General features: G+C 45.5%; 1 protein-coding gene across 2 annotated transcripts in view; it reads right to left on the reverse strand.

Moving 5' to 3' along the window:
- Positions 1-12233, reverse strand: part of LOC109871470 (supervillin) — a 59121-nt gene that overhangs the window by 6484 nt on the left and 40404 nt on the right. For both annotated transcript variants that reach the window (XM_031807314.1, XM_031807313.1), the window contains 15 exons: positions 11370-11447; positions 10315-10468; positions 7315-7404; positions 6954-7040; positions 6491-6668; positions 6031-6203; positions 5791-5946; positions 4591-4727; positions 3409-3556; positions 2930-3075; positions 1967-2142; positions 1576-1723; positions 1102-1298; positions 646-880; positions 273-378 (listed from right to left, as the gene is read on the reverse strand). In XM_031807314.1, the coding sequence (XP_031663174.1) occupies positions 273-378; positions 646-880; positions 1102-1298; positions 1576-1723; positions 1967-2142; positions 2930-3075; positions 3409-3556; positions 4591-4727; positions 5791-5946; positions 6031-6203; positions 6491-6668; positions 6954-7040; positions 7315-7404; positions 10315-10468; positions 11370-11447 (2209 nt within the window). The remainder of the gene's footprint in view (positions 1-272; positions 379-645; positions 881-1101; positions 1299-1575; positions 1724-1966; positions 2143-2929; positions 3076-3408; positions 3557-4590; positions 4728-5790; positions 5947-6030; positions 6204-6490; positions 6669-6953; positions 7041-7314; positions 7405-10314; positions 10469-11369; positions 11448-12233) is intronic.

Genomic DNA, 12233 nt, shown 5'->3' on the forward strand with positions numbered 1-12233 from the left:
CCGGTACTACTGCTCCTGATCACAGACACACAGGTACACAGTCAGAAGCCCCTCTAACATGGCACACATCCACAAATATGGTTGCACAATTCCTGTAACTTTCCAACCAGGATTTCTGGGAGACCTGGGAATTTGGGGAAAGTTCTTGGAATTGTGTAACTCCATTTACACCACAGCGCTCCTACTAATACAGTAGAGCTGCATCTAACTGCTTAACCAACTCGTCTGAGGACTATGACTATGTCATACTGCTAACCAGAAGAGATCCCTACTCTGTGTGTTCTCCTCTTCCTCCTCTCTCTTCCCACAGTGTATGATCATCCCCCCGTTGAAACACTGGAGGAAACAAGGGAGCTCCTTCCCCTGCTGTACCTGGACCTGTTGGGGGAGAGACAGAGGGACAACGCTCACCCAGGTCATATGCATCTAGGGCTGCTCTCAGATCAGTGACAGTAGATACATGTATGCATGGATTTAGGCTCCATCCAAAATGACACCCTTTTCCCTATATAGCGCACTACAAAAGTGTATTTTCTATATAGTGCTCTCTGGTCTGGTATGGGGACTTAGTTTAAAAGGAGTGCAGTATATAGGGAATAGGGTGCCATTTGAGATGCAGCCTGAGTATTTACAGGTTGACAGTACCTGTGCCCCTCTCTCCTCATCCAGCTCCACTGTCATCAGTGCCGACGTTCCTTTCTCGCTCACGGTGGAGTTCCGTCCCTGCCAGAAGAAGTAGCAGCACTTTTCTTTGCCAGGGCCCGCGCTCCTCAGCTCCGGGTTCTGCCTCCTCCCAACTGCTGCGCTCACCATGTACTTCCACTTCACAACGTACGCGTCCCCCTCATGGAACTGGCCTATACTCTGCTTGGGTAGCCGGCTGAAATGAGAAGAATATCGATTTGATTTATATAGCATTTTCCCACTGTGCATTGCACTTTAAATAGTAAGGACAACAATAGAAATTGTGATAGACTTTATTGTGCTTTTAATCCTAGATCATTTTAATGTATGTATTGTTGTACTCTAATGGCTGAGGTAGCTCTATACGTAATTTAAAATATGTCAAATCAAGTTCATTGATTTTTGGGGAAAACTGACCTGTAGTCAAACTCCAGGATGTGCCAGACATCCACCGACACCGTGCTGATCTCTAGAGTCCTCATCCTGTCCTCTCCTTCTATAGAGCCGTGGCCTCGGCCCACGTTCATCCCATCCAGCACAGTGCTGACTGCTGTCTGGAGTACAGGCAGCATCAATGCTGCATCATACGGCCTGCACTCCCGCCCCGGCGTCTCCTGAGAGAGAAAGAAAGAGGGAGATAGGAAGGGGTGTAGAGAGAGAGAGAGAGAGAGAGAGAGAGAGAGAGAGAGAGTGTCATTCAGAAAACTCTTGGCACATGGGGTCTGATGAAAACAGATAGCGAAAGAAGTATGAAAGGGGTGGAGAGCGAGAAGGCAGAGAGAAAGAAGGGTAGACAGAGCGAAAGAGAGAGAGAGAGAAAGAGAGACAAAGGGAGCGAGAAAGAGAAAGATCAGGAATGAGAGAGAGAAGGAGAGAGTCAGGAGGATATACCTTCTGCTCACTGACTTGCTCATTGGTGTTCTTTGGTTGTGGTTTCTTAGTGTCTGCCCAGTCCAGGAACTTCTCTTTGAACAGGGTAGTCTCATTGTGCTCGGTCAGCCTGCCGAATATGGCCCAGTCAGGACGCCCCTGGCCCTTCCTGTAGACACACACACACGCATGCACGCACAGAACAAGAGAGTTTGTAAAAAATTGTCATTTTCATCCATAGAGACGTGAAGGAGAAGCTCGTCGGATGTTGATCTCTTCTCGGCTGGGTCCTCATTTGGGCTTTAGCCTATACTAAAAAAAATCTAGGACAAACAGTCCCTGAGGTGATGATTTGAGTTGTGTGTGTGTGAGAGAGAGAGAGAGCCTGCGCGTTTGTGTATTGGTTGCCTGCCTGGGTATGAGTGTATTGCATCCTCCAGGGTCTAGAGGGTTGATGTCACAGCAGGTGTAGTCAAAGGTTCCATTCCACAGGTGTTTAGCCAGCTGGAAGGCTACTTTCCTCTGGGCCAGAGTCACCTCCTTACCGTGCCACACATACACCTCACTGCCAAAGTCAAACACCAACACCTGCAGTGGGGCACAAAAACAACAGTGTGCCAGTGTGGCATCGGAATGGGCACAGAGCAATAGCTAGGGCACAATTATGGCCATTCCGGTAAACATTTTGTTGCAATAATATGAAGTTCATTGATAGCAGAGGAGGCTGGTGGGAGGAGCTATAGGAGGACGGGCTCATTGTAATGGCTGGAATGGAATTAATAAACTACGTCCAACACACGGAAACCAGAGCCATATATTTAGAGAGTTAGGACCATAGAATTGGGAATTAATTTAATAGGATCTCCATGGCTGGGACCATAGATTTAGGAATTAGAATACTAACATGGACATTAACCTTCTTATGATGGGATAAAGGTCAGCCATTTTGGTCAGGGCGTTGGTCAACCATGGTTTGCCAGTGCTGTGATAAGATAATGTCTAAAATAATGAAGTTGAATCATTTATCTGCACTGTATGTTTGTTATCTCGCTAGCCAGCCAGTTTTCGAGGAAAGGATTCCCTTAATTAAAACAATACAGTCAATCCACATCCACACACTGGCTGAAATCAGCTGATGACAGGACTTAGACAAGTAGTGATGTTGTATCATACAAGAGCACTCACAGCTTTCCAAGGAAACTCAAATTAAAACATGTCAGTTTACATATATTTTAGAGGCTATTCATACAGAAAATGTGTATAAAACCCATATACACTATATTATAATTATCAGACAATATTTTCGGTTGACGATCATTCGATTACATCATTTCTGATATATCACATGCCTTACTTGACCAGTCCAACCACGTACCTCTTTGGACTCCAGCAGTGTGCTGTGAGGAACCTTCCCCCATTGGTCGTCATCAGGAACCAGCTTGTCATCCAGCAGACGGAAGATACAGTTTGTCTCCACTATGGCACTCTCAAACAGCTCATCCTCCTCCGGTGGCCCGGCAGCTGTAGGAGGACACACACACACACACACACACACACACACACACACACACACACACACACACACACACACACACACACACACACACACACACACACACACACACACACATTACATATCAAGATAAAGGCTTCTGATAACTTGTAAGCTACATCTTTTCAATGAACTTAGGACCCAATTCTCCACCCTTTCCCAAAGTGTGCACTTGCACACTTCCCATCATGATTTAACAAATGGTAGAAACTCCATCTGCTTTCAAATCAAAGTGTGCAAGTACACATTTTTGGAGGTGGAGAATTGTGACACGGCCATGGCCTCGGGTTGCTGTTGCTTACACTGGTAGGTTTGCTCTCCTCTCAGGATCTTCCAGAACTCTGTGGCCGCAGGGCTCTGGGGGTTGACCCCCTCCTCGATGGTCTGGATCTGGCTCGCTCTGCAGCCCAGATCCTTCTTAGTCTGGATGAACAATGCCAGCTCAGAAGCCTACAGTACGAGAGAGATACACACAACAACAGAGAAAATGTCACTAATGGAAATACATACACTGTACATGTCAATACTGTACATACAATACAATACCAGTCCTGTCAGCCCTGAAAGGGGCTTAGGTCAGCATTAGATTTACTTGCAAAGGCCAGTGTCAGAGCCTGCTAGTTTTGTCCTACGAGTAGTATTTTATGTTATAATGATGAGGCATTGTTCATCTTGAGAGATCAAGGGTCTCCATGCTCTAACTGTGGGCGCACTGTAGTTCGATGTCTGCCTAATGACACCCAAGTTGATATCAGTTCAAAATACTGTAGCTAGTATAATAAATATCAGGGTTGAAAAAAACTATGTAGCCTAGGGGAATCAAGCTAAAGTCACTGTGTGTTTGAAACTGTCTACTATACACAAACAGGACACTTTCCATGGGGAATGGGAGCTGCTGTAGGAACAGATGGGGCAGCTCTCGCTTCTACAATGAGAGAACAGCACAAATGAATGGTGTGTCTGTGGCTGAATCCCAAAGGGGACCCTATTTCCATTGAACTGCACTACTTTTGACCAGGGCCAATAGGATATCACAGAACATATGTCTACTTCAACAGAAAACACGACAACACATCACCAGCTGTTGCCTGTGTGGGAGACATTAAAGGCCATCCACATTGGCCTGCACCCTAAAATAACCCCCAAGCTTTTAAATCACAAATTATAGCTAACCCAACCCTAGAGGACTGGGATTAACACACAAGACATTTCCCTAATCCTGGAAGTCGTATTTCAACACTGACACAGTTGGAGAGACGAGGACTCACTTTGGCTTTCTCGCCCATCTCACACAGTCATGCCCACACACACAAACACACAGACATACAGACACACAGATATACGCATAGTCAGGAAACAGGGACTCACTTTGGCTTTCTCGCTCATCTCACACAGTCATGCCCACACACACAAACACACAGACACACAAACACACAGACATACAGACACACAGACATAAGCATAGTCAGGAAACAGGGACTCACTTTGGCTTTCTCGATGACATTAGCAAACTCTCCCATCCAAACAAAGCAGTGTTGAGGAGTAACCAGGAGGAAGCAGTCGCCACTGTTCAGGGTCGAGGCTCTGGGCTCCACTAGTCTGGTCTGGACGTGACGGCGGCCTGGGTAGATAAGAGAAAGTGTGAGATTGTGTCTGAAATGGCACCCTATTCCCAATATACAGTAGTGCACTACATGGCACCATATTCCCTGACAAAAGCTTCAAGGGAATAAGGGCCCATAGGGCTCTGATCAAAAGTAGTGCACTACAGTATATAGGGAATAGGGTAACATTTTTTAAACCAACCTGAGGCTCAGGATACAATTCTTTCTCTGTCATGATCCGAGCAACTCTGCTATTCTGGGATTGATTATTTTAGTCTAGAAAGTGGACACGGTCACATCTGCACAGGAAATCACATTCTTGATTTGGTGTGAGAGTGTGTGTGCAACCACATGTTTAACTATCCCAACATGACCCTCTCTTTCCAACTCTAATCCATTTCCTCCTTATCTTTCCCCTTTGCATGACTGGCCCTAATATCTTGTGCTCTCTAGCAGGTTGAACACACACACACACACACACACACACACATACACACAGAGGTTAGCAGACAACACAGGACCCTGTCTGCGTCTCAAATGGCATCCTATTTCCTAAAAGTGCACTACTTTTGACCAGAGCCATATAGGCCATGGTAAAAAGACCTGAACTATGAAGGGAATAGAGTTCCGTTTGGGTGCAACATCCTACTTCAATGACGCAGAGTTCTCCAGGAATAACTTCATTTGTTCTCTTTACCTGTCCTCACCTGTCTTCATTCAGAAACTACCTGGCTGTGGAATATTCTCTGTCCTGTTCATATTTTCCTATGACATTGGTCAATGTCAAAATAAATGCTGGTCTTGAATTGATACAGCTCACCTCAAAACCAAAGTTTGTCAGACGTTTTAAGACGTTATAATGTAGGATGCGATGAGAGTATATCCCATGCCATCTGTACTGTGGATCAAGCTATATGCCTCAATCCCAAAATGAATGGGAAAGATACTAAAGACACATCTAGGTCATATTCATTAGGAATGAAACTAAAGAAAACTGACAGCAACAGGGAGTTACTGTATCTACATTTTGAAGCAATGTGCACTAATGAATAAAGCTCAGTAACGCAGTAGGCATCTCACCTTTGACCTGCATCAGCATGACGTTCTTGTACGGCACAGCGCTGTTGTTGGACATCTGCTCTGAGATGTTGACGCTCCTCAGACTCACATTGCTGAAGTTCTCCTTACTGGCCAGTCCAGCTAGGGCCGCGTCCGAGTACTCCGAAGTCTTATTCACTACAACTCACAGGACAAGGAGCGTGTGAGGGCTAGACACTCTGTGTGAAACACACACACACACACACTCACACTCACACTCACTCTTCTCATCCTTGATCCTCTTGCTCTCTATGAGGCCGATGTTGAGTCTCTGCTCAGTGTACTCGTGTCTGATGTCCTCCCTGGCCGCCAGCATCTTCAGAGGGTTCTTAGACGACTGGACGTTCCTAGACGGTCTCACTGCTCGTTTGTGCTGCGCTATGGCTGAGGTCAACCTGCATAGGGAGGGACAGAGGTCAGGAAGAGAGGGGGCGAGGGAGAAAGGGACAGGAAGAGGGGCAGAGAGGACATGTAGATGTAGTGAAACTCCATGCAATGGAGCTACACCCAATGCCACATGTCTGCTCCAACCAAAGTAGGCTTGCAGAAATCCTGTAACTCCAGAATTCCTCCTGATTCCAGGAATATTCCAACCAGGATTTCTGAAAAATGTTTGGGAAAGTTAACAGAATGTTGCAATCCTAGAGCAAAGACATCATTATTTGGTAAATTATTTGCTTACTTGGGCACCTGAGTGCCGAAGATGGCATCAAAGTCCTCGTCGATCTCGATCCTGCTGGGCATGCGTGGGAAGTCAGCCACGTGACGGTAGAACTTGGAGAAGATCTCATCGTCCATCCTCATCACCTCCTTCACAGCCTTCTCTGTCACGGTCAGAGTGGTCTCCTGAAGACCTGCCACTAGGGGGAAACACAGTAAAGTGAGCCTTGTCCAAGCCAGAGCAGCCCATCTGCTCCCTCTCTGTCACGGTCAGAGTGGTCTCCTGAAGACCTGCCACTAGGGGGAAACACAGTAAAAGTCCAATCACTACTGTAAATGACTACTGTAACAGACTTTACGATGCTTAATTAACAGAATAGCTTCCTTCTTCACAAGCCCACACCCTTGAAACATCTTTAGCCAGTTACGCCATTGAAAAGCATTCGATGGCATGGGTAGAGGCAACTGATACTATTAGCACCAACCTTTACTGTTCAGACGTCCCAAAAATGTCTCCAATTTATCCAGCTTTTTATCTGACTCCAAGTTCATTTCTGGTCTGGCTTCAATTTCTGGTGGATAAAACATCAGATCAGACAACAGAGTTACAAATATTCCTGACAGATATCGTATGGTCATGTTGTGACTGTATGTTTTCATAGGATTGTGATTAGGGTTAAACAATTCTGGTAACGTTCTCCAAATCTCGGTTGGAAGATTCCTTGAATCAGGAGGAAATAAGCAGGAAATCCATGTATCCTCCGACCAGAACTTCAGAACAATTTGGGGAAAGTAATTGGAATTCTGCAATCCTACATTGCATCTGTCATTAAGTGTATGACTGACCCTCCTGCGCTTTGATGACAGGCACGTTGCTCTTGAGTTTGGTGGAGACAGGAGACAGGATGGGGCTGATGGCTGAGGAGGCTGCCAGACCTGCAAACACAACCACACACACACTCTGAGATGAAAGAAAATCATACTATCCTCTAGGGTCCAGAAATCTTTCTTGTGATTTCACTTGCTTTTATAAACTTACTCCAAACAGCGAATCACTTTCTCATCCTTGTTGTGCAATATGCGGGCCCTGAAAAAACACAAAAAAACACCCTATACATCTTTTTAGAAACAGCAAAGCTCTCAGCATAGTGATGCAGGCCTTTAGATGTTGTACAAATGAAGCTGTGTCATTCTGAACTTTCTCCGCAACGTTATATTCACTACTTTTGTGCGACTCGAGCAGTTTCCGCTATCCAGCTGTGCCATTCTCCGTGTAGCCTGCTGCTACAGGTAACTGCCAAAATAAAGGAAACACAAACATAAAGTGTCTTAATAGGGCTTTGGGGCACCACGAGCCACCAGAACAGTTTCAATGCACCTTGGCATATATTGTACAAATGTCTGGAACTTCCTGTGTGGAAGCACCTGCTTTCAATATTCTTTGAATCCCTCATTTTCTCAAGTTTTCCTTTATTTTGGCAGTTACCTGTAGAATGGACAGAGAGGTATCACTCGAGTTTCAACAAAATTGAATAGAAAGTTAGAAATGGCACAATTTCATGTGTACAACATTTAAAGATCTGCATCACTATACTGAGAGATTTGCCATTTCTAAAAGTCATGTTTTTGGAGCCTTTGATCATGTTTTTTCAGTGGCCCCATACTGCACAACGAGGATGAGAAAAGTGGGAAAAAAGGTGTCTGAACCCTTCTAGAACATGCCATTTACATCAAAAATAGAGATTTGGTTTTCTAAAAGAAAACGTCTCATTTAATATCTATTGGTGTGTAGTTGTTGTGATCATCTCATACGTTGTTATGTATGGTGTTTATATATCTGCCATCCTGCCTATTAATTCCCCGTGAAATTAATAGTTTTGATATTGATATTATCATTTTTTTAAATTGATGTAGTTGGGTAGCCTCAGTGGACTTGTACATGCTTTGGTTTGGCTGGCTCCTAGCCGAACTCCACTAGGCAAAACAAACAGGTGTGCTCGTGTAACAGTATAACTTTAGTCCGTCCCCTCGCCCCTACCCGGGCTCGAATCAGGGACCCTCTGCACACATCAACAGTCACCCACGAAGCATCGTTACCCATCGCTCCACAAATGCCGCGGACCTTGAAGAGCAAGGGGAACCACTACTTCAAGGTCTCAAAGCGAGTGACGTCACCGATTGAAACGCTATTAGCGTTTGGTGGAGCATTTCTCAAGTGAAAAAAATTACATGAAAACGAGTCGTCTATCGTTGACAATGACAACCTACACTTAATTGAAGAATCCCTACTGTTGTCCAATCACCGACAAAGGTGTGTAGACTTTGGTTTACGAACTTCGACTTGCCTCCAGAACATATTTTGTGTGCACAAACAGCTGACCATCAGTGGGCCATGCTCTGACCTTTCTTGACCATGCATGCATTCACAGTGTACTAACCTTTCTTGACCATGCATGCAGCCACAGTGTACTAACCTTTCTTGACCATGCATGCATTCACAGTGTACTAACCTTTCTTGACCATGCATGCAGCCACAGTGTACTAACCTTTCTTGACCATGCATGCAGCCACAGTGTACTAACCTTTCTTGACCATGCATGCAGCCACAGTGTACTAACCTTTCTTGACCATGCGTGCAGCCACAGTGTACTAACCTTTCTTGACCATGTGTGCAGCCATAGTGTACTAACCTTTCTTGACCATGCGTGCAGCCACAGTGTACTAACCTTTCTTGACCATGCATGCATTCACAGTGTACTAACCTTTCTTGACCATGTGTGCAGCCATAGTGTACTAACCTTTCTTGACCATGCGTGCAGCCACAGTGTACTAACCTTTCTTGACCATGCATGCATTCACAGTGTACTAACCTTTCTTGACCATGCATGCATTCACAGTGTACTAACCTTTCTTGACCATGTGTGCAGCCATAGTGTACTAACCTTTCTTGACCATGCATGCATTCACAGTGTACTAACCTTTCTTGACCATGTGTGCAGCCATAGTGTACTAACCTTTCTTGACCATGTGTGCAGCCATAGTGTACTAACCTTTCTTGACCATGCGTGCAGCCACAGTGTACTAACCTTTCTTGACCATGCGTGCAGCCACAGTGTACTAACCTTTCTTGACCATGCGTGCAGCCACAGTGTACTAACCTTTCTTGACCATGCGTGCAGCCACAGTGTACTAACCTTTCTTGACCATGCGTGCAGCCACAGTGTACTAACCTTTCTTGACCATGCGTGCAGCCACAGTGTACTAACCTTTCTTGACCATGCGTGCAGCCACAGTGTACTAACCTTTCTTGACCATGCGTGCAGCCACTGTGTACTAACCTTTCTTGACCATGCGTGCAGCCACGGTGTACTAACCTTTCTTGACCATGCGTGCAGCCACGGTGTACTAACCTTTCTTGACCATGCGTGCAGCCACAGTGTACTAACCTTTCTTGACCATGCGTGCAGCCACAGTGTACTAACCTTTCTTGACCATGCGTGCAGCCACGGTGTACTAACCTTTCTTGACCATGCGTGCAGCCACGGTGTACTAACCTTTCTTGACCATGCGTGCAGCCACAGTGTACTAACCTTTCTTGACCATGCGTGCAGCCACAGTGTACTAACCTTTCTTGACCATGCGTGCAGCCACAGTGTACTAACCTTTCTTGACCATGCGTGCAGCCACGGTGTACTAACCTTTCTTGACCATGCGTGCAGCCACAGTGTACTAACCTTTCTTGACCATGCGTGCAGCCACAGTGTGTGTACTAACCTTTCTTGACCATGCGTGCAGCCACGGTGTACTAACCTTTCTTGACCATGCGTGCAGCCACAGTGTACTAACCTTTCTTGACCATGCGTGCAGCCACAGTGTACTGGGTGGAGTCGTTGGCCACCCCCTTGCCTTTAGACACCCAGGACTCCTCCCGTGTTGAGATCATCTGCTTCCTCTCCTCTATGGACATCTGAGCCTGGTTCTCCATCTCCTCTCCCATCCTCTGAACACACAGAGTTACACACTGTTACCTACTGGTAGTACAGGGTTTCACATAGTGTTAAATGCTGTACAGTAAGGTCACCAGTGATGTATTAGTATAACGTTGATCATAGTTCGTTGTGACTAAAGTAATGCTCCCTGTACTTTAAATGCATTTTTTCAGCAAAAGGTGGGTAAATGCTCACGCAAACTAAAAAAGGTGCGTAAACAGTGTTTACCCTCCACTACAACACTGAAGGTCACTGTACCACTCTGATAATATGAGAACCAAAACAAAAAAAGTGGAAATCAGTAGTGGCTGGTGAACGGAGGATGAGTCATAGCCATTAGGCTGGAATTGTATCAAACAATGAACCATGTCGTTCCAACAATTCCGTTCCAGCCATTACAATGAGTCCATCCTCCGACTTAAAGTGACACCAGCCACAATTGCTCTGATTATATGAGGACAGAACCACAAAACCTTGGAAATGATAGCCACAAAGTACAGTAGCTTTGTCTTTGTAGGACTATCCCATAGAAGTGTAATACTACTCATACACACCAAACAAAGAGACAGAGTACAGTAAGATAAGTAGCAATAGGGGGAGGGGTTCAAATCATTAACGTAACCAAATGAGATTTTAGTGGACAGGGAAAAGACAGACCTTTCAATGACATGCATGCAGGCGGAGTCTTAAATGACACCCTAATCCCTATATAATGCCCTACTTTCGACCAGGCCCCATAGGATTCTGGTCAAAAGTAGTTCCCTAAATACGGGATAGGTGACCAGAGCCCTATTATGTGCCCTGGTCAAAAGTAGTGCACTACATAAGGAATGGGGTGCAATTTGAGACACAACCCACGCTTCCAGTACAGGCAGAACAGTGAAACATGGCAGGTCCGGTGTGTGTTCTTACCTGACTATGAAGGTCAATAACTTGGCACTTATGGCCAAGGGAGATTGGAGGAAAATATGTGGAGGAAAAGACAGGCTCCTAAGGACAGAGGTGATTGGATACGTGGATAAGAGGAGAAGAGATGTGGAGGGAGGAAATGGAGAGGGATAGGGAAGAAAGTTACAATCAGGCAGACATATACAGAGGAATGCTAGAGAGTAGGGTTGGGCTACCAGGTATATGATCATACCGTATACCGGGGTATTTTGCAGGTATGAAAATCTGGATACTGCCCCAACGCTACTGGAGAAAGGATGCAAAGGAGAGAGACCATACCATTCCAAACCAGAAATTATAATTGCGACAAAGAGACCCAGAGCGAGATACTGAGAGCCACTGAGGGACAACTCACAGAGATTATTTTGGATAAATCATGTCTGAAGTCATGATGATGTTTCCATGGCTGAAGCAGACTGAGCCGGCGTTCCCCAGTCAAACTTTTATCTGGTTCACAGTGTATTTTCCCCTTTAAAGAGAAACAACATCTCCAGAGCACCATCGCCTGAGCCCCTCACATCCATACACTTCACATGTAATGCAAAGACATGCAACAGAGGAGTCTGGTGAGGGGAGGACGGCTCATAGCAATGGCTGGAATGGAAAAAATGGAACAGTATCCAACTCGTGGAAACAATGTCTTTGATATGTTCGATACCGTTCCATATATTCCGTTCCATCCATTACTATGAGCCCGTCCTCCTGATTGAAAGTCCCACCAGCCACCACTGGCGTGCAAGTGTTAAGTGTTTAATCATGAACATATACAGAGGTGCTTGAATACGAATTAATTGGTAACTGGCCATGCACATTGCAGCTGCTGTAGCT

The sequence above is a fragment of the Oncorhynchus kisutch genome, linkage group LG27, assembly GCF_002021735.2.
Source record: "Oncorhynchus kisutch isolate 150728-3 linkage group LG27, Okis_V2, whole genome shotgun sequence".
Classification (NCBI taxonomy): domain Eukaryota; kingdom Metazoa; phylum Chordata; class Actinopteri; order Salmoniformes; family Salmonidae; genus Oncorhynchus; species Oncorhynchus kisutch.